Source organism: Gobius niger (genome assembly GCF_951799975.1).
Source record: "Gobius niger genome assembly, chromosome: 11".
In the NCBI taxonomy this organism is placed as follows: domain Eukaryota; kingdom Metazoa; phylum Chordata; class Actinopteri; order Gobiiformes; family Gobiidae; genus Gobius; species Gobius niger.
Window position 1 is genome coordinate 14480510 of NC_136862.1, and position 23099 is coordinate 14503608.

Sequence of the window (23099 nt, forward strand, 5' to 3'; positions counted from 1 at the left end):
CAACAACCAACAACATGTAAGTACACAGACTGTGGCGTGTGGTTTTACTTTAAGCATTGTGTTATAATGGATCGTCATAAAACGTCCCGCTAAGCGGCTAGTGTCAACGGAGCTGAATGGTTCTTGGTTATCCGCGCACTGCCCCCATGTTAGTCAGTGGCTCCGGTACATCACGACTATGAATTGCCAGATGAATTTAATTTACTGCTCCATTTGTTACAACGTAGAAACTGTTATGTTGATGCTGAACACAAGAACAAGAGACAAACAATGTCCTTTTACTAAGCACGCAGATGTCTCACTATTGAAGCCTACTATTAGAGACTACAAGCCACACGGTCCGTCGACAGTCGCTCATTTCGTCTTTTTAACGTAGCTCCGCGCACGCACTTTTCCAGTTCGGACTGGTTTGAAAAGACTCTGTCCCTGTCTGTGCGGACACCAAAAGTCTGGCCACAACTATATTTATTACAGCGGCTTGTTCTTGATTTCTGAACACACGTCCAGTGCCCTTGGTTATTTAGTGTTAGCTACTCGCAGGTGAAGATTAGGCTAATTCAGCAAGGACATAATGACCAAACCATTAGTCGCGTCTCCTCGCAAACAGCTATTAAAACCTCTTAATACAAACTGTTTATCTGTAGAAGAACGTTTCACTCATTAAGTCTGTATATTTTTTGGGGGGATGTTATTAGCTGTGGATGAGACTGGGGCCTAGCGGAGATGATTTGCAGCCATCAGCGGGGGGTGGGGATAGCCTAGCCTCCTACTGTATGTCGTCGATTCAGGTCCGAGGGCGGACATCTGAAAAACAAACTACCTTTAGACACTTTGTTCAATCAGGATTGTCACTTTGTCTCGTGTCATTTTTATCAGTGTTTGTTGTGACATGTTTTTCACATGACACTGAGAATGGGTTAGAAAATGGCCGTGTCAACTGTGCCATATATAGACGATGCCAGATATTTTATAACAGACACTTGGTAATTATGGTAATCGCTTCCTCAAGATAACTTGTTGTGTTTATTTCCAACATTGTTGACGTTCTCAGTGAAAATATTTGTCTTTTGGCTCTGCCTATGAGTCCTTATGAACCTCCCCACCCACGTTGATGTGCTGTCGCTGTTCTAGGCCTGTCACGTTACTCCAGAGCCATGATTGTGTGTATTTAGTAGTCCAGAAACATGTGGCGGAAAAAAAAAAAAAAGGAAAAAAAGTAAGGCGCGCGAGTCAGGGCCCGGTGCAGTCGCGGACTGGTACAGACCAGGCGCGCGGAGCTGTCCGGTGCTGAAATGTCGCTCTCCAGTGCTGAGCCTTGTACATGCCGCCAGCTTCTCTGTAGCAGCGGCCACATCCAAAAATACAATTAGGCCAAGAATAAAGCGTCTGATCCATGACAAACACTAAATTATGAAACAAATACATTTGTAAATATGTCAATTGATTTGAACACAGTATATGAGGCAGGCCTTAGGATTTATTGTAATTACCCCAATAAAAGTCACACTAAACTAAACTAATTCTTAGCTCTGAATGAACCATTCCTGTTTCCACAATTGTGTTGTGATTGTTGGTCCGAGTGTGACTAACATCATATTGTGACACTGTAACTCACAACATTATATTGAAACAGAACCAAAGTGGAAACTCCATCAGGCCAACTATTGCAAAGGATTTGTTGTTAGAGGATTAGAAATGTGTGAGGGTAACAGAGTGACCTTGTTGCAGAGTTTTGACCTATACAGAAAGAGAAGCAAAAAACAAAACAAAACACATAAACCAGACCATCAGCTGATAAATGTACCCTGTAACAGCAATGAGAATGATATTAAGGTTACAGTATAAGCATTAGGTAAGTCATTTTTATTACAGAGTCATCTCTTCTTTGTAAATGACATGCTCAGTTACACAGAGTATCTGTGACAAAGAATGCTGTTAGTGCCGTGTGCAGCTGAATAAGGAGCCACACAATGAGACAGGACATGACATGATGCATTTCCTCACTGCGTGTCTGGGCCTCTAATACCACAAACAAGACTGGATAAAGAAATATATAAACAATAAATATATGAATAAATAAAAGTAAGGACAGTTAAAAGAAAACCGCTGCGTTGAAGCCAAGATAAAATCCTACTTTAAAAGAATGTTGGATTTCAGTAATGCTGAGTGAACGTGTGCTCCTCAGGTCTGCCCCAGCAGGTGCCCCTAATGCAGAGGGAGGGAATCAGCCCCCAAACCTCACCAGCAATCGCCGTCTGCAGCAGACACAGGCGCAAGTCGATGAGGTGAGTTCAAAGCGTATAGTCCACTTCATGTCTGTTCGGTACTCTAAAGACACTTAAAAAAGTGGAACGATGTTTGTCCAGGTGGTGGATATCATGCGTGTAAACGTGGACAAAGTTCTGGAGCGTGATTCGAAGCTATCCGAACTGGACGACCGAGCTGATGCCCTGCAGGCTGGAGCTTCTCAGTTTGAGACCAGCGCTGCCAAACTCAAGAATAAGTACTGGTGGAAAAATGCTAAGGTGTGTACAAATCTTTTCGTCCAATCTAATAATGGTATAATGAGATTTATTCTATTTCCAGACAACAATTGCTTGTGATGGCGATTGTTACATACATTTGAATTCATAACTTATTTTATTGTTGTTACAGATGATGATTATCCTGGGTGTGATATGTGTGATTATCCTCATCGTCATTATTGGTAAGAATATCAACAAAGATATATTTGTGAATTACACACAGTAGGAAAACAATTGTATAAGCTATTAGCTCTTTTTACTCCCTCACATATTGTCTGTTCTTCTCTTCACAGTGTACTTCAGCACCTAAGAAGGGATACTCCTACCCCAGTCTGATCCAACTTCCTTGCTACAGAAAAACCCTTAAATTGATGACAAAATGATCACTGATAGAGTTCGGAAGCGCTCTCCCTTATATAGTCTATAATAATTCCACCCCTACACCCTTCAGGGCCCCACGGCTCCCCCACGTCCATCACCTCGCTCTGGACCCTGCCCATATCTGTCCTGTGAGTCTGTGGCCCTGTGTCTGGGTACTCTTGGCTTTTCCAGCTGGCCATACCTACACTTGTGACAATGCAACAGCAGAAAAGGAAACAATAATTGGCTACAATTGTTACATAACTGATAATCTATAGTTCTTTGTAGACTTTTATTCTGATACTGTTTTGTAGGTGAGTGTGTGGTGTGTGTGCGTTTTGTAATATTGATTTTTACATTCATTTTATGTATGCTTCAGCGTTAACTACTGCCTATGATTCAACATGTGTGACTTGCATGTTCCCATTATCTGTCCTCTCTTGGCTTAATCTCGGTGTCTTTGTACAATTTAATTCTGGAGACACTCCCGCTAGTGCTTTCCTTAACGTAGTCCCCAAACAAAAATTTGACACTATTTCCACGTGTTTTGGTGCAAACAGGAGAATCGGCTCCTGATGATCTGAAATAGTGCATCTTTAAATGCATCATGACGAGTCACAGTCCCTTAAGTCTGATTCAGGTATACTTTCAGCTGTTTCCCCCCTATAGTCTCTCAAACTTTAATGCCTCTTTGCATGCTTGAACACCTCAGTAACTTTATAATGATTTTGAAACTGCCATAGTACAGTCGGACCAATGTCTGTAGATGTTTCTTTTGTTGAAATATTGCGTAGTGTCTTATTTCGAGAACATTCCTTCATTGCAGTTTAGTGCAAATGCTCTTACTGTAGCACATGTAATTGTAAGTATGTGTCGAAAATGTTGGTCATACACCCAGTGACTCTATAATAGCTATAAGTAGGCGTTGAGATTGGGTGTTTATTCAATCCAGTTTTTTTCTTATACTATACTATGGCAATGTCAGTGTGGGTCTCGGTGAAACGGTATTGTGATAATGCATCATTTTCCCCACTAAGTTATCACAAGCCTTCATTGACAGAAAAGCCTTAGTGTCCAGTTACTCCACTAAGTCAATCTGAAACTGTCCAACTCGATCTTAGACCACTCTGTGCGTTAAGGGTGGTGGCTGACTGCAGGCAAGGAAACTCAAAATGCACAAACTACCTTGTTTTTGATGGCGCTCTCTGGCTGGTCACTAGAGCACAGGTACAAAACTACTTGCAAAGCCTTATTCGCGAAAACCAGGAATAACTACAATATCGTGCTGTCTGGGGTTTAGTTAAACTCTGTTCACCTTGAAGAGTAGCATTCTCTCTCATCTTCTAGTTAAGGCCTTTTTCTCTCTCTCTTTTTGTTTTCTTTTTTTTTTACAATAGAATATATATATTTTATTATAGTATATTTTTGTGTCAGACAAGCAGGTAAAAAGGAAAATCTTGACTTCTTTTTACCTGCTTGTTGTGTTGTTTTGTATAATACCGCTGTATGCGTTGTACACTGCCAAGCGTTGAGGGAGAGGCTGTTGTTTCTTTTATAGGTGCCCTAAACGACCACTAGAAATTACGACAAGCTAACGTAGCCTTTTTACTCCCCACCAGCTCCACAGACCAGCCCGCTCCCCTCTCTGCACTGATGATCTACATAGACTCTTAGGTGTGTCGTGTGTTAGAATAGCCCTGTCTCGGGGAATATCCCTAGTTGATCCCACCAGATTAGGCCGCTTAAATCTTCGAGTGAAGGCACGAGGTTGTTCCCTTTGTCAACACAAGCAGATAGAGAGAGGTGTTTTCCGTTCTGACCTTTTTCAAAACTACTCCTTCACTTTCCCCCCACATCCGAACACGAAAAAGAAGATTACCAAAGACCAGATTTTTTTCGCTTTTATGCTGCCAATTGCCATCAAAAACAAGCAAGAAAGAAAAGTACAGGTTGTCCAAATGACCCTAAATAGATTAACCCGTGTATCGCAGAGGACCTTACACCATTTGTGAGTGTGCCATTTTGAACATATGCAATCTAACCAAATCATTGTGAAGAAGCATGCTTTGACAACCCAAAATAACCCCCCCCCCCCTCGTTTTACTACGTGTATCAACCCAGGTCTGAAGATCGTCTTTTTCGACACATTAAATAGCACAACTCTTTATTTTTCTGTCTCCATAGTGCTGCCAAGTTTAAACTAGATAAATGCTTCAAAAGCCGCATTGTTTGGTGTTGTAATATGGGGGTGTTTTGGGGTTAGGGGGTCCTATAACCTCAGATTAAAAAAATAAAAAAATAAAAGTATTTATCAAACTATATGTAAAGATTATGAAATATAAATTGGGTTTTATTGCAATACAAAGTCATAACAGGGTTACACGTGTGACCTGTTTAGCCATCCTTGCCAACGATGCACTGAAGTGGCACAACATTACTGATTGGGGTAGGACTTCTATGTTTTTCGCGTAATTATTACACTTGTTGTTCTGTGAGTGCTCAGCCAATCGGTCACAATGGTGAAACTGAAAGTGAGTGCTCTCTCTCTCTCTCTCTCTCTCTGTTTTTTTTGTTTTGTTTAACGGTTCTGTTGCTTTCTCGTATGAAAAAAAAGGAAAAAAAAGGTGTGCAAATGTACCACCGTGGCACTTTTTCTGTTGTGGTTTGTTCATTTGCTTTGACGAGAACGGGATGGACGGAGAATATTGTCTTGTGTCAACCTTGAGAAATGTTCAGGGATCTCAACTTTGCTGCGTCCCATTCATTTGGCGGCTTCCCAGTTCAAACCACATCACGTATTTTGGATTGGATTTCAAAAAAAGCCCCAAGACTATCAGATTGTGAAGTGAACCACAGTCCACTCACGTCGCCGCCAAATGTTTCGGACGCAGTCATCAGGAGGGACCCTAAAGAGTCTCTGAATGTTTGCCGGAGGACTAAAGCGACCCAATATTCTTATTGTTTTACTTTGGACCAAATATTGTTTTTCATTTTTGCATCAATTTTGTAATAACTCCAGATGTCACTGAGATGTTTGTGTGTAAGCACTGACGGTAAAGACGAACAGAGGTTAGCCGGGAAATAAGTATTTCTAACCTAATTTTCAGGAAAAAACTTCAAAGGATGTTATGGTTTATATCAGAAAGCCGTTTGTAACTTCTGAGATTTATTTTTGTTTAAGTGTTTTCTTTTCAAGGAGATATTTTGATTATTTTGTGGGGTAGGATTTTTTTTCTGGGGGAAAAGATACCATTGCCTCTGTTTGTCTGGCCTTAATGGAGGGACAAGACTGGACCCTCATGGGCAATGCACGTCATTTTTTCTTTCTTGTTATCTTTATTTACGGATAGATTTGCTGTGTTAACGTCCGGTTTGGGGGTTAGAATCTACACATGGTTTAAAGGAGGGGAAAGTTGAATGAAAAATGGAAGTACATAAAATAATTGTAGTGTAAAAATCTATCAATGTCTTATTATATTGATGAACATCATGAAATATATGTATATTGGAAAACGGTATCCATGATGATGTGTAGTTTGTGTGTGCTTCATGTGATCTGTGAGTGTGCATTTGTGGGACCTGCTATGACATGTACGAAAAAGTATAAATTTATTGACAGTACCGAATGTGTTTCCTGAATTCAAACAAAAGATCACATAAGACAAGACAACGGTGCACGTGTACAAGATGAGTAGGCTCCATTTTGATGATGAAACAGACAGACCACACAGCGATGTTTCTCAACTAGGGCAACGCAGACACTTCATAAACCTACTATTACTATCAAGAGTCAACAACTCTCGAGTTAGGAAGACTTTAAATAGTGAGTATGAATTAAAACCAAGGGTTACTTGGCACAAAAATGGTCGGAATATAAGCTTGCAATGGAGAGGGGGAAAAAATATCACTTCGTATAAGATTAGTGTGAGGTCAGTGAAGCGATGACACAAATTCATCTTAACAACACTGCAGACAACAACCCATGACCTCCATCTTCAGAGTATAAATCATGTAGGCCATGGCTTTGTGTTGATCACAAAAAACACTGATGAAACAGACAAAACCTGTAGTTCCGAGATGCACCACATGGAGGTGCTTAAGAGCAAACATCATCAGATCCGATTTACTTGCCGTCAAAACATATTTTCCAGTTTTTACGCCATCATGTCTCCTACAGTTTGCAAAAAGTCACGTTTACAGTGGTGTCAGGATATTATAAAAGTAGAAATATAGATCACTGTCAACTGAGTGGCAAATTATTGAAAATATTGAGTAGCTAATTATGTCTTATATTTTCAATAATCCACTACCACGTTCACATATAACAAGAGACTACACTAAAACATCTTTAACACAAACATCTTTTATAGGATTCTCTATTTACTAAGTCTTTTTACATACAAGCAGTTCTATCCTTGCACCACCAGGGGTCACCATAACAGAGAAAGAGAGAGTGTGTGCTGTAATCCAAGTGACACAAGTAAAGCAGCTCTTCACTCACATAAACTACTCACAGCCAGAAGGTCGCAGGTTCGATCCCCGGGTGGGGCTTTTCTGTGTGGAGTTTGCATGTCCTCCCTGTGTCTGCGTAGGTTTCCTAAAACATGTACAATAGGCCAGGATGAATGAGAGTGGGACATCGGTGTGTTTACATGCATGAGTCCCATGTATGTTCATTACTGTCCTGTACAAATAAACAAATAAATAACCCTTAGGTCTTGCTGACCTGTAGAAGGAGCCCAAATACTGTTCATTCATGTATATTGTTAAACAGGCTTTAGTCTTTTTCCATAAACATTTATTATATACAGTAATTATCAGTATATTGCACATACATATTTACATAACAATTCTAGATAGATCAAACTGCTGGAACAACAAGTACATGTTCACTCTGTGCACAGCTGGACTTTGATTGAGCGCTCCGGTTTCCCCCATCAACATAAAAACATGTCTAATCCCAGTCGAGTTACTCCTGACCAGGATCCTGGCTCAGGATGTACTGGGCACTGAGGAACCCACTGCTCCTGAAAGGTTGCCTGAGCCGCACAGAAAGGTGTCCCCAAAAATGCAGAGAGAACAATCAAAGTCAATAACCATAAAAGAAATGTGACTTTTAATTGGTTTCTAAAATGAGCTTTCCAATATGAAGCGAGGACATACTGCACACTCAAGAGATTCAAAAAGGACAAGGCAAAGACCGAAGCTTTGCATTTTCTATCGTGTTGTAAAACTATAAGCCGGTGTTTCTTGGCAGCTGTTCAGAGACACATCATTACGCAGATATACAGTATCTAGAGATTAAAATGAATAAAAACTTCAGCTGGAGCCAGATGAAATACGAAGACCTTTCTGACAGAGCCTGCAGCTAATTTGCAACAGATGTTAAAGAAATTAACTCCTCTTACATCATTTAGCATCAGTCTGAAACTCTGTGCAATGTGTATGTGCAGTACGTATCTGCGAAGGTCAACTGTTTTCATGCTCCGTGTTGATTTTGTCTCTGAATGCAATTAGCTTGGACAGAAGTGAGCCGAGGCATGCCAGAGGAATGCTTGTAGTAATAAAGCTGAGAAGGTGCGAGCGCTGAGTTGCTCCATTAGAATAAAAAAAAACATCTTTTAAACTATTCTCTTCTGCAAATACAATATTAAATCATCCATCTTGCCACACTCTGGTCCTCCCCTGCTGTTGCTTTCACAAAACAAATGGGGCACTCGACATGACACATACTCATGGATTTCTTCAAAGTTCACAGGTCACTCGCTCCTACACACGACGGATCTCTTCAACCCAGCACTGCTGACTTCACTCAACTCAGCATGACAGCAAAAACCTAATATCAACAGTCTCCTTTCATTCTTCAGTGTTGTAATGCGATACTGTGACTTGCATGTTTGACTTTGTCCAACTGAGCCACAGTTTTTATTTTTATTTTTTATGAATTTGAAGCATTTGAGAAACAGAACCCCCTACACAGGCGTCCTAAATAGGCCAGAAAAACAGAGAGGGAAAACTCCCACCTCTTCATGGTTTAAGAAATTGAAGGGGGGGGGGGGCAGTTTTCTGGCTCAAATGGAGCTGAAGGAGCCCTGGGAGTTAGGGAAATGTGGTAAATGGAGATTAATCATTGGGACATAGCTCCATTCTCAAACTTTCCATTCAGTTAGTTACTTTGCAGCCCCCACAGTGGAGTATTTCATGTCTTTTATTCTCTGGTTTAGTGTGTAATTTTATTTCATCTATTATTTCCTATTATCACACTAATCCATTTAAACTATTTATTTTATTGTCATTTCATGCTACTCCTTCTTAATATGCTGTAAATTCCCTACAGAAAAAAAACATATCCTCAACAATCGTAACTATGAACTTTTTTTTTTAAACAGCATTATATAGAATATTGAGCACTATTTTTGTAAGCAATGATGTCATTTTCATGCTTTTAATTTCATGTTTCAGTTGTAAATAAGTAAAAGCAGCTATTTCCCCCCGCGCTCGCCTTTAAATGAACAACCCTGCAGATTAAAGGTGTCACGTCTGGACAACTGGAATGTTATCATTTATGACCTAATTTTAGAGCTCCCGCCTCAGGCCCTTCTTCAAAAAGTGGGAGTCTCATTTGGTTTTTAAACTCGTGTAGAAATGACAACAACAAAAAACCTTCCAAATTTCCACAGAGCTTTTCCAAAACAATTCAGCGAAATTGCCTTTTCCTTGATGGCCATTTTGTCAGAGCCAGTGTTACTATGGAGTAGCATCTGCGTCTAATTACAGGCCTCGCGTCATCCCCCCCTTGCAGCATTTTCTCACTGTCCGTCATCCACTGTCCCGCCCTCCTCCTCCGTCCTGGGACGCCTACAACACTTCTACTACCACCACTGAGATTACGGTTTCTTCTTCCACTGCATGTTGCCCTGAACGCATCATGATGTACAAGAGCAGCATTTGTGGCCTGATGTTCTTGTCTGCGCTGGTGGGATGGACTAGGTCTCAGCAGAGTGCACCTTCCAGGTATGTTTTGCATTCATAAGTGTGATTTATGACCTGTCAAGCGAGCTCAGTGTTATCGGACAATGGATCTAACTTCATACCCTTTACATGTCGTAAAAGGTTTATAAAATAGTTTATAAAGACAAGCTTCTTAAAAAGACTTTCCAGGCTTTTTCTAACCACATTCTTTCCAGAAACTTCTGGCTCCTGATGTGAGGCATTTGGACTGCCAGATGTTAATGCTTTGGGGTCTGCCCCGTGGGGTTGAATCAGAGCACTTGGCTATGGTTTGGGATGTTAAAATTGGCTGTACACGGCAACTCATGTTAGGGTCCCAGACCGAGACATTCATTCTCTATGGTGAGGTTGGTGGTGTGCGGGGTTGTGCATTCTTGCAAAGAGAGTGATAAATGTTTAGCTTACACTCACATAAACAGGATTCTTTGGCAGTTCTCCCCTGTCTCCTACAAAGTGATTATTGTGACGTTTACCAGACCCGCAGTAAAACACACAAAGCTGCGTAACAACATACAAACTGAAGGCTTCCGGTACTTAACGCAGTTGAATTTACAAATACTTGAATAACATAATACTTTGCTTATCGCCAGGACAAATAATAATCATAATAATATAGAATAAAAGTATATAGAATAAAAGTAACATTTGAAGTGGTATATCTGACACTGGACTTCTTGTGTTGTTTTGATGCTCTGGTAGGAGCATTTACTGGCTGGGGATGTGTCACCACAGAGTAATTGCTTAAGTAAAAGCAGCACTTCTTTTTATGCCTTGAGGCAAACATTGCTTGGGGAGGGCACAACTAGGGACTATAATATGAAATTCTGCATATATAAAGATATATACATAAAAGTTTTTCTGAATATTCTTGATTTACCGAAGGCCTGTTTTTACCTGTGGAGGAGACCTGGTTGCAGACTCAGGTTTCATCGGGAGCGAGGCTTTTCCAAACTTCTACAAGCCCAACAGTAAATGCACCTGGCGCATCACAGTGAGTCACTTACCCCGTACATTACTGACTGTCTGATGACCGGCTCTGAACCCCTCTGCTCCGCACAGGTCCCTGAGGGCAACGTCATCACTCTGTCTTTCCGGATCTTCGACTTGGAGGCTGACTCACAGTGCCGCTATGACTATCTGGACGTGTACAACAGCCACTCCTACTTGGTGCAGAAACTGGGGCGCTTCTGTGGGACGTTTCGACCCGGGAATCTCATCTCCACCACCAACACCATGATGCTGGAGATGGTCGCTGACGAAGCTACGCAGGGAAGAGGATTTGTGGCTTATTTCAGCAGCACCAAACCTTATGTGGATGGTAAGTGGTTGGTAACTGACATGTAACAAAACACACCACCCCAAAAGATCGATAGGGCAAGACTGAGACTGACCTGGAATTTGGGGCCAATTCTGACAAAAATAATAAGGGGCTGAAAATTACAATCATGTGATTTTATTTGATATGTAGAGTAAATTTGTAAAAATCAGCTTTTGAACTTTTTTCATCTTATAAAGCACTTTAAGCCACTCTCCTTCATGCACCAGTGTATACAGATACTGGAGTGTCTTGCCCAAGCACACAACAATAGTGCATTATGCGAACCAACAAACTGCAAGTTACAAGTTGAGCCCACTCTACCTTATGTAGCTTCCAACAGTTAATACATTGCCAGTATTACACATTTTTAAGTATTGAAAGAATTTATATTAAAAGGCACCTTTTTGTAGTAGTAGTAGCAAAATTTGTTTTGTTCTCTTCAGTATATTGTAAACGGGAAAAACGCTTTACATCAGCATTTGAATCAATTTGATAAACTTACTATTTTTATTGCATTTCAATGACCCTGAAAAATGACCCTGCCAGCTGTGAAATGTGCCTAAAAACCTGTCTCTGTAAAGAATTGGGTTGCTTTGGAAAGTTAGAAATGAGTTTGGAGCACAACTAACTTTCTAATTTAGTAGCTTCCTTTTATTGTTTATAATCAAAATATCCTTTAAAGACCCGATACCTCATTTTTCCCTCGTAGAATTAAATAGTGAAATGATTAAAAAGGAAAGTCCCTCAGCATATTTTACTTTGTTTACATTATTATGACAGAATTGCTCCCTCAAAGTCATGAAATGTGCTTATAAATCCATCCCTGCAAAGAATCATCAGGATGTTCGACATGTGTTAGGAAAGTTAGGAATGAGTTTGGACCACAACGAACTCAATGCATGCGCTGCTCTTTAATATTCGTTGAAAATAGTCAAGACCTTTAAGTTTGAAAGATTTTACGTGATGATTGCATCAGTTTGCATCATCTTCAAGTACTATCTCTGCTGAATGGTGAAAGAAAGAGCATTATTATTAATTATGCTGCTGATTCACTCAATCTGTTTTTATATCGGCCATATCAACGTACTGGTCAGATCCTACTCAGTTATAAAATAGTCTAAAAGTCTCTACTTGAGAATAGAAAACAGATCAAGAAATAAAAAGTTATTGAACTAAACTACATAACTGACAAATAACATTATCAGTGCTTCTGGAAAAGTCTGGATCTCATTGCAGTTTTTTTTAGCCTGTGAAAGCACAAAAAGCCCTGTGCACTCATGAAAATATGTTTTTACTGTTCTACAAGACAGAATAAGGGGAGACTTGAGACTAGCATTAAGTGGCTTGACCTTTTGTGGTTTAAACCCAGTTATTTGTCTGTAAGGACACATAAAATGATCATTACTTTGGTTCTTTTGACGTGATCCCCATTCTGCCCCAGCTGTAAAAGTGAATTTGACACCGCACACAAGAATTCATTCTTTTAAAGTTGACATTGGCCTCCTGACTGTGACCATCATGAGCTATTTATATGATGACTAAATTATTCATCCAAAACAGGGTATTTAACCCCTTCTGTTCCTGACATTTCTGTGTGATTCAGAACAGCAGACCTGCGGAGGGAAGATAACCAAAGCCCAGGGAGAGATTATGACTCCCAACTGGCCCGACAACAAGTACCCACCAGGAACCAGCTGCTCCTGGCTCATCACTGTGGAGCCTGACATGGTCTGACGCACGCCCACTCTGTAACAAGCAGTAACAACATTAGTGAAAATATTAGCCAGAACAGGAGATTAACTGTGATTTCAGCAGTTTGAGCTTGTTTTAAAGTGGGAGCAGCAGGAAAGTCCAATTTTTAATGTTCGCAAAAGAGGGTTTGAAACGTCAACACCCATGAAATTTGTGTAAACAAATGAAAACTAAATGTACACAAATATGTTTAGGAGCCATGGGTGAATTAGCAAAGGGCAAAGGCTGAAAGTAATTGGGGCAAACAACACAAATAAAATGTTGTATTATGTAAAAAAAAAAAAAAAAAATCTGCAACCCATAGTTTAGTTTAGGCGAAAATGTTCTGATATGTATCGGGTTCTTGGATATTTTTGTTATATATTGTCTTTTACAATGCATAACTGTGTTGTTTCTTTGATTGTGTTGACCCCAGGTGATCCAAGTCAAGTTCGATAAGTTTGCACTTGAAACCGACACCTACTGCCGATTTGACTATGTGGCTTTCTATAATGGAGGGGAGAGAGATGACTCACGCCTCATTGGGAAATACTGTGGGGATCAAGCTCCAGTGTAAGTAACAGGTCAAATGCTGGAGATTCTCAGCTTTCAAGAACAAAATCAGCAACCAGTCCCCAGAGTGGATTGAAATGTTCTATTTATCCAGAAAAACTAAATAAAAAACAAACCAAAATCAAAGTCTGTAAACAACCTGATCGTGTCTTGACCCAAACCTGACAATACCAGGACCAAATCTGAGTAAGACTAAAGACGAAATTGTTAAAATAAGATTGTTAAACCAGCACTAAAGCTAAAGGTTGAATTCCTGTATTGGTTCTGTGGGCCTTTCTCTGTGGAGCCTGCATGTTCTACCCATTCGTATTAACCTAACACAGGGGTAGGCAACGCCAGGCCCGGGGGCTAAATCCGGCCCTCCAGCATAAAACCTCTGGCTCTTAAAGCAGAACTAAGTAACTCATGCCCCTAGAGAAGTGCCACTGCAGGTGTCGTAGCTTGTTGCGTTTTTTTACTCATTTGTCCGTGAGAGTAAATACTACAATGACGTTAGGGTGAGCCCACAATTAGCTTTGCCCGTTAGCCTGTTAGCTTCTTCTTCATGATTCCATTAGTGTGTATTGGTGACTCCGACCCGAGGCAGCAAAGTTGAAAAATTAAAAAAAGACCCCCCCCATTCATCCCATTGACACTAGTGTTACCCCTAGAGGGACTATGAAAAGGATTTATTAATGCAAACAAGTTACTTAGTTCTTCTTTAAGATGATTTGGGGAAATATTATTACACAATCCAGAGATCAAATACCTGTTAAAGTATTCTAAAAATGCAGAAATACTGTCAATTCCTTTAACGTCCTGGCATAACCCCCATTTGTTAATATACTATGAGGTACAGCACTGTCATAGAAAGTGGTGTTTTGCCTACCCCTGACCGAAACAAAACCGAAACCTACACGTTCCTCTTATATCGAAGCCAGTGGTTTGTTAAATACAATAACATTTTAAAGTGGGGTCCTAAATTAGTTAAATGGCAAATTTGGGGATCATGGCATGAAACGTTCGGGAACCCCTGCAGCCTAACAACCTCTGCATGGACTCACTCATGGACTCACATACAGCTTGTGGAAACCCAATCTGAAAAATGTCTCTTGTGTTTCCTAGACCTATAATCACCAGTGGTAATGTGCTGCTGGTGCAGTTTGTGTCTGACCTCAGCGTGACCTCGGATGGATTTCTGGCCGAGTACACCAGCTTACCACGGGGATCCTCTGTAACATCAGAAGTGTCCCAGACCAACACAAGAACAATCCCCTCAGAGCCCGAGGTCAAACCTAGACAACCAGTCACCACAACGACCAGACAAGTGGCCCCGCCTCCACCTGCGCCCACCGAGCCGCCCAAACCAGTGAAGCCCACTAGAGGGCGCGGCTCCGGATCCCAACCGGTTACAAGGCCAAACGGAAGGAACCCAGGTGAGAGATGTGCACAAATGTTAAAGACAGTTTTCCTAGACCACCGATCATTGTGTTTTGTAGCCTCTAATGACATTGATCAAAATATAACTGAATGCTTATTTCAATGAGATAAATAAAACCACATCTTACCAAAGTTAAAACCATGTAACTTACAGTGCATCTCATAGACATCCTGCAAGCTGCAAAATAACAAAGATGTGACGTTCTTGATTGAGTCGGCTCTTCAAATCTCAGCTAGTTTATCTCAGAGAATGCTATCAGACCGGTTTCTTAAGAAATCAACATAAAAACGACCCAGGCGCTCTGAGATGAACGGCTGCCAAATATTTGGCTCTCAAGCTGGAAACTGCAAATTGGAGATCTCGCGAGATGTCATAAAACGGAATTTACAAATGTTTGAATAAATAAATAAAATATGCTCTATTATTATTATTATTATTATTATTATTATTATTATTATTATTATTATTATTATTATTATTATTATTATTATTATTATTATTATTATTATTTTGAAGTCTAAGTATCGAGGTATTGTTCATATGCATGGTCTTTAAACACAAGCTTATCTTTGTTATCGACAAATAGCAAAAGTTAGCAGTGAGACTGTATTGCCCTCATCTTAATCAAACTGAAACCAAACATTACAATGCGTTTTAATGCAATTACCAGAGGCAGATTTCATTCACATGACTTTTTCCTGTTATGGAGGCCATTTTAAGGACTCATTGAAAAGATTGAATATTTTGTTTTGAACCCACGGTGCTGGCGGAGGTCCTCATACTTTGTCAACTCGCACCCCATGCTTTTTGAAAAAGTTATTTTATGTTTCGTTGTTATTAATTTATTATGATAATTTATTCCCACAGTCTGTGTCTGAGAACTGAAAATATAATTGTTACATATTTCTGCAGGCACCCTTAACCCTCTCTGTGCCAAAGCCTGTAAAAGGGATGGAACTATAAAACCCAGTTTCTGTTCCAGTGAATTTGGTAAGCTGATGACTCTAACATAAGGGCCAATAGACTCCAGTGTCTCTTGACAAACACTTACGTACTTTTTTTCCTTAGTAATAACTGGAAAGATCAGCTCTCTGTCTCCTGGACCCCGTGGCACAGTCAATGTAGGTGTGTCCCTCATTAAAACCTACAAGTCTGGCCGTCTTATAATCTCTCAAGTGGGAGAGACCATGTCAGTGAAGCTGGTGTCACAATGCAGAAAGTGCCCATTACTCCGAAGAGGTACTGCAGCGCATATTCACACACTCAATTACAGTGCAAGTATTAAACCTACATTTGTTCTTCTGTGTAAGGTGCCAATTACATCATCATGGGCCAAGTGGATGAGGATGGACGTGGGACTCTGGCTCCTGGTGCTTTTACTGCTCCATACAAAGCCCAACATCACAATCTGTTAATGAACATCAACAACCAGCCCTGTTAACCCAGCACCAAAGATACAACATGACACAAAAAGCCAAGGTCTATAATGTGAAACTTATTACAAGCACAATACGATCACTGACTTATTCTTCACAAAAATACAAGCTTACAGGCATTGAACACTATATTTGTAATTTATATCTAAATAAAGGTTTTATATCACTTTTACTGCTTTGAAGAGTCATTATTTGTCAAAAATGCATTTGCTCGATTCGCTCTTCAGACTGCTTTCTTTAGGTGCATTTGGCGCCATCTAGTGGTTTGATGTACACACACTTTTCAATGCTCCATTTTTGTTTTGTTTTGTTTATTTATTTATCAGGACAGTGTACAATTACATTATGCTCGAGAGCAAATATGAAAGTGTCATAAATATACAGTGCAGTCAGGGGTCATTCATTTTTTATTTATTTTTATGTAGTCTACACATTATGTAGTCTACACATAAAGGCAAAAAGTACATTTTGGCAAATATAAGCTGGAGATAAAGTCTTTTAAGGGAAATCTGTATCTTCTTTTTGTATTTGTATCGTTGACCAAGAACAAGATCTGTTAGGATCTTAATATGATCATAAAGACAATGTCTATAGTATCTATGTATGTTCAGCAGACCTACCTCAAACTCAACCAAATAAGTGAAGATAGTTAAAAGCTAGTACTAATGCAGATTGACAAAGTTATTTTAAATAAATATTTTTCATTGATGAACGTAAAATATCAAGGTTACTCAAATGGAAAAATCACATTGAGAACATGCGGCTTAATTCATAATGACACTTTATTGTATAAAAGTTATAAAACTAAATTATACAAGCGACAAAAAATACTGAAAGAGTAACATGTTGCAAAAATATAAATTTGTACAAAGCTTTAAAAACAATCACACTACACGTAGTGATGAAGAAGAGCAATGCAAGAGTCCATAGGGTGAGACCCTGGTGAGACCATCACACCCACACACTGCCTTTGGCCTCCCGGTCAGCTGCCCCCTCTTGGCTGCAGCACCCCCCTGCACCCCTGTGGCGGGACACCGGGAGGTTCTTGTACACAGCGCGGCTGTAGGGGATGAAGCACAAGCTCAGCTGCAGGAGACGGGCCAGACGACAGTACGCAGCGAGGGCCAGAACCAGGAAAGGAGTCAGCAGCAGAAAGCCCACCACGAGCAGAGCCACGCAGCCCGCATCGTCCAGCAGGTCCGAGCAGTACACCGACGTCCCGTGAGGCTGGACCTGCAGACACACACATAATTTCCACTGACTGCCCGTAAACATCGAGTCACAACACATCCTGTCATTGAGCGCTTACACATAATGACAAAAAATAACAATGTGCTTTGATTTAAATGATCTTTCCATCTGCTCGCAGGGTTTGAGGATTAAGTAAGAGATGCAACATACTAACCAGAACATTTAACATGAACTATTGTATACTTGGGTTGTATACTTTGAATTATTATCAATATATTGTTAATAATAGTTGATCAAACAAGTGTCAGTGACATGGAGACCAGACCAGACTAACGCAAATTGTCTTGACACCACATTCCCATGGCCAAAGGACAGAGGTCAATGTAATCACAGCTGCAAAAAATTAAATCTGATCCGAGCGAAAATCCAATAAAACCTTAGAAAACAGTGTCAAATTATAGTGAAAACATTCTCCCCGCCATTTGTGTGCCAGTGGCATTCCAAAGCGGCGGTCTACCTGCCCCTCCATCATCCCCTTCCTGTATTCTGACCTCAAGTATAGAAATAGCCTGTAAAGAGTGACTCACTGTGGAGTGGCAGAGGAAGCCGAATATGATCATGGCCAGTGGGATGGTCAGGATGGTGCCAAACACGAGGCCGGCCAGGAGCCCATTGATCAGAGCGATGATGAGGTTCTGAGCGGTGACCAGCACAGAGCAGGCCCAGCAGTCCAGAGAGCCCCGTAACTCCAGCGGACTGTCTGCCTCACTCCCCCCCATCGAGTACGGAGGGGGCACCACGACCCCGGACCCTGCTCTGGAGGGACTCCTCATCTCAGAATGCTCTGACATCGGCTTCTCCAGTGTCCCATTCCGTGACAAACTCATGGTGATCCTGAAAAAGCAAAACTCAAGTTAACAGCATGTTTCTTTTGCACAGAAAAACCCTCACACTCACTTATTTCTTCACTTTGTGACCCTTAAACAGCCGCTACAGCACAAAATGGTGGGAAGCTGGAAGCATTAGATAATGCTTTTCCTTAAATACAGTGCTGAAAGGTATGGAAAGTCTCCACAGATAACTGGCCTGCTGTAAGTGGGAGGAAATGGGTCCCAGTGACCCCACCTCTAAACTCCAGGATAAACTAGAAATATGAACAATGAGCCGCAAACAGCGGGACAATGTTGGAAAAGTCCAAACTAAATATATACAGAAGATGTGTGAGAACCAGTCTCTGCGTCATCTTTGATTGTTCGCAAACTACGTAATAGCAACTATCATCAGGAGTTGTTTTTGTGGATGAGAATCAGTGTTTTTGTGTGTGTTGGACAATCAGAACATACACAAAAGATCTAATAGACCTAATAGTGACGGAACTTATACTACACATATAATGCAATTTGGGGAATATTACTCATTATATTCAGAACTCTTAAAAAATACCTTTCACAAACTACAACAAATTGTTTGCTATGAAATCACCATGAAATTAAGCAAAAAACAAGCCCTGAAGTATTTTTTAATGGATAATGTCTATACAATTGTGGTTTCTCTTCTAGAATAGTTTCAACGTGATTGATTAATTACCAGTCGAATAGAACAATGACCCTGTATCTTCAGCGGTCCCTATAAAACTCACTGTGCTGTTGCGTCTGTAGACGTGTACCGCTGGTGGCAGCTCCTGATGGGACCCTCAGACCTGAGCAGAATTGTTGGAATGTTCCCTCTATGAAGCAGTCCCTCCTGGAGATACGAGTCCAGAGATGGCTCCTCTTGACCACAGCTGAGAACTGTCCTCTTGTTTGCCCTGTTTCCGAGAAAAACACATCAGATATCGCTCTTTGTGCCCTGAACAGACTGGCCCTGCAACTCAAACCTGCCTCACTGAGTCAGACTTCAGCCAAATAGTGCTTTCCTACAGGCTTCAGTGCTTCCTTCCCTGACATTCTGTTTCCTCACGCCGACTCCACTTTGAGATATGGCGGGTTGTTGCGTGTGTGTGCGTGTATCCTGTGTGCAGCTAATGCAAATTCTGGCCTGGGCTGAGATATGTGTATGTGTGAGAGAAAGAGAGAGAGAGGGGAGCGCGGGGGGCAGTGGAGGGTTGTGTCTGATAACCCGAAGCCCGCTGTGGAGCCAGGGGGAGGGAGGAACACTGTTTATTTGGAGAGATTAGAGGAGTCAGGGTGTGCTGCTCAATCCCCGACACTTTACACCCGCGCACACCACTTTCTCTACCCCAAACACTGATAACCAGTACAGGCAGGTTACCCAACTCAAACAACTGCCAGTGAGGGATACAATCTCCTTTTATCAAAGCATCATTCAATTGCATAATGATACCACTAAGAGAACTGCGTTCATCATCATAGTAAAAGTTCATAATGCAAGGTATGGAGTGTCGGAGAAAGGACATGATTTGTCTCCTGCCATAATCTTGGGGGATCTTTGGAGCTAAGCAAGACTGGGTTGTTATGCGGGCAGTACTCGATCACATTGTATAGTTCACATAAATACTGTACAGCTATTTATCTATTTTTATGGTGTTTTCTTTGGAAATATATCATTTTTTTTAATCTGTCTCTCAAAATTACATCAACAGCAATCATAAATACATTTTTAGTTTAACACATAAATAGTTTGGGCTGATGGCACATATTGAAAGCCCCGCTTCTGCCAGTCTACCCCGGGGCTGCTGTGGCTTACCACCACCAAGCATGGAGTGAATGAATATTGCACAAAATGATAAAGCACCCTTAAGCATCTGGAAAAGTGCTATTAGACATAATATTGTCTCTAAGTCTAATGTAACACAAATATGTTATCATTAATATAAGATAAGATAAGATAAGATAAGAGATAAGATGATACTTTATTGATCTCACAGATGGAGAAATTACATAAACAGGTCTAACTATTGACACAAACTACGCTATGATAATAATCATTTTATGACACGTATAGACCCCTTTTGACTTCTATATTCTTGCTTTATAAGGCCTCCACATCCATTTCATTTGGTTGTTCACTTCCTGACGTAATTCTTTCCAGAACAGTGCAGATCATTTGTTAGAACAGTGATGCTCTTCTTACTGGATGAGATGTGCTGTGGACACAGAGGGGAAGCCAAGTAGAATAGAAAAACATAGGATTAATCTAGGATTGGATTTAAAACAAAAAACAAAAACAAACAAAAAACAAAAAAAAACATCAATGAAACCCAAAGTCGTGAACAATCTGATGCGGTCCTGTTTCCTGCTGCTTGGAAGCCAAAGTTGAAGTAAGACGTCAAAGGCCATGTCAGAGTTGACCGTTCGTTAGGCCAGAGACCATGGCACAGAGCTGACCCTTTGACCCCTTGATGAAAAGCAGGACTTGGTTCTTTGGAGGAAATGAGGATGGGGGAGTGCTGACCAATTTGGCGGCGCAAGAGACTATCATGGGACTGATAAGAACCAAAGGACCTAGTTCAAAGAGTGAAATCACTTATTTTGATTTTGAAGTCCTTTTTTCCCTTCCCACTGAGGGTATCTGTTGTTTATTTGTTTTATAAACAGCAAAGATAGACACTGTCCCTGGGCACTGCCAGCGAGGGCGAAAACAATGAGTGATCAAAGGAGCTCTACAACTGCTGCGCTCCTGATGACTATCCACGCAAGTGACGAATGTTCTTTGACTGCTCGTGAATAGGGCGGTTAATGACAGGAGTGTTGCGACGTACGTATTTTTGTAGGTTCATCTTAGGGGGTTGGTAGAGGAAGAGCAGCCTTCCTGTCCTTGGAAGCGGGAAATCCGTTGCTGCGCTCCTGGTTTATGATGAGCATCTGCACATTTGGCAACCTCCTGTCCCCTCACCCTTGACCTGACAAAGACAAGTCAAGAATAGCAAATAGGAAGACGAATGGCCAACAGTTATTGTTATTTGTTTCAGTAAAAATCAGTTTTCCTGCCATAACTTAGTGATGTATGCTTTCTTTATGCCCAATGGGAACAACATCATCAGTCAAACATGCCATACTTTGTGGAGTGGTGTGATTTGCCTGGCTTCTTAAATGGAGCAGCTGCAGCTTTGACAAGATGGTATCAGAAAAATGCAGGAGGGAGGAAAATGAGAAATGCCACTTCTCACTCCTGGAGTTCTCATTTCGAGGACAGAGGCGGCGAGCACGGTCCATCAGTGCCATCCAGCGGGAGGGATCAGTACTGCAGCTGATGAAAGAAAACGTAAATCTCAGTAATGAACAGGGTCGCCAAAAACAATGGGTCCAACTTTATCTACCCTGTCGCAGTGGACACAAAGACATAGTAGCCGAGGAGAATTTTTCCCAAAACAAAAGTGTTGCAATTGAATTATAATAAATAATTACAACTTAATAAGATAAACAAATAGGCTATATCAAAATATATGTATTTTCTTACTTTTTGGAGATTACTGTATATTTATTTATAAACGTACATGTTTGCCCTTACAGATTCTTTATTTTAACTGTCTTGCTCTTTTTCCCCCTTGATTGGATGAAAATAGAAGCAATAACATGCAACTATTGGCAACAAAACTGGCCGTGAGCTTAGATACTGGACATGACATGACAACTAATCACTTTTCTCCACTGCAGTACTTACCAGTAGGGTTACACTAAATGTAATCTGCTTTCTAATAATCTGTATTAACTTGTACCTGTGTAATACACACACAATGGAATAATGTGTAGTAGTTAGGTGGTACACAATGTACTAAGACCTGTAGGTTATGCATTTGTAGTTTAGAGGTCCTTCAAAGTACAAATACATTGTGTTTGTAACCCATAAATTATTACACATTGTTACATAGCTGATTACATTGTACTGAATTTGACAGGTACGATGTATCAAGGGTAGTGTAAAATAAACTGTTACCCTTGCATTTACAACTACATAAATCACTATCACTTTATTTGAAGGGGTGCTTGTGTTAATAAGCGTAAATGTGGTATTAATAAGCATTAGTACAGGTTAAGATTAGGAATAAGCTTTATTCATGGCCTAGTAGCATGGTAGTTTATATAATGAGCATCTTATTAATATCTTTACAAACATATTATTAATGGCTTGTATGGAAAGAAATAATAGTATAAGCTGTTTATTGATATAACTGCACTTATTCCATTGAATGCTTTTAAATCCAGATTAAGAGCACTTCAGACGACCTCTTGGAACTGTAAGTGTTTTTCATTATTTGTACAAAAGTTTACATACCCTGAGTTTGTCACCATTTATGGTTAAAAAAACAGAATTTGCTCTTTTTAAATCGTAATGAAAAAAGAAAGTACCAAAAATTACCCTTATTAAAAATTTATGATCAAGAGGAATGGGCCACTTTACCATTAGATTATAAACATAAGTCACTGATGCTAAAGGCGGAAATACACAGAACGAGGATATGGAAACTTTGGATCATTTTGGCACTTTCTTTTTCATTATGATTTAAAAAGAGCAAACTCTGTTTTATCACCATGAATGGCTTCACACAACCACTAACTATGAGTGAAAAAAGC

The 23099-nt window shown here is 40.4% G+C and overlaps 3 protein-coding genes across 3 annotated transcripts; 2 read left to right on the forward strand and 1 right to left on the reverse strand.

Annotated features, from left to right (window-relative positions):
* The first annotated feature begins 2144 nt into the window (after positions 1–2144).
* Positions 2145–5189, forward strand: vamp2 (vesicle-associated membrane protein 2). The gene is made up of 4 exons (XM_079565776.1): positions 2145–2285; positions 2367–2525; positions 2656–2707; positions 2819–5189. Exons 1-4 carry the CDS (start codon positions 2160–2162, stop codon positions 2833–2835), a joined length of 354 nt encoding a protein of 117 aa, XP_079421902.1. The 5' UTR covers positions 2145–2159; the 3' UTR covers positions 2836–5189.
* A 4577-nt stretch (positions 5190–9766) lies between these two features.
* On the forward strand, positions 9767–16518 carry pcolcea (procollagen C-endopeptidase enhancer a). Its single transcript, XM_079567027.1, has 9 exons — positions 9767–9899; positions 10779–10887; positions 10956–11214; positions 12818–12942; positions 13382–13518; positions 14623–14933; positions 15851–15928; positions 16007–16177; positions 16249–16518. Exons 1-9 carry the CDS (start codon positions 9814–9816, stop codon positions 16377–16379), a joined length of 1407 nt encoding a protein of 468 aa, XP_079423153.1. The 5' UTR covers positions 9767–9813; the 3' UTR covers positions 16380–16518.
* Positions 16519–17197: 679 nt separating this feature from the next.
* On the reverse strand, positions 17198–18533 carry tmem88a (transmembrane protein 88 a). The gene is made up of 2 exons (XM_079566843.1): positions 18153–18533; positions 17198–17607 (listed from the first exon to the last, which is right to left on the reverse strand). The coding sequence occupies exons 1-2, from the start codon at positions 18450–18452 to the stop codon at positions 17326–17328; spliced, it is 582 nt and encodes a 193-aa protein (XP_079422969.1). The 5' UTR covers positions 18453–18533; the 3' UTR covers positions 17198–17325.
* Between the last annotated feature and the right edge of the window lie 4566 nt (positions 18534–23099).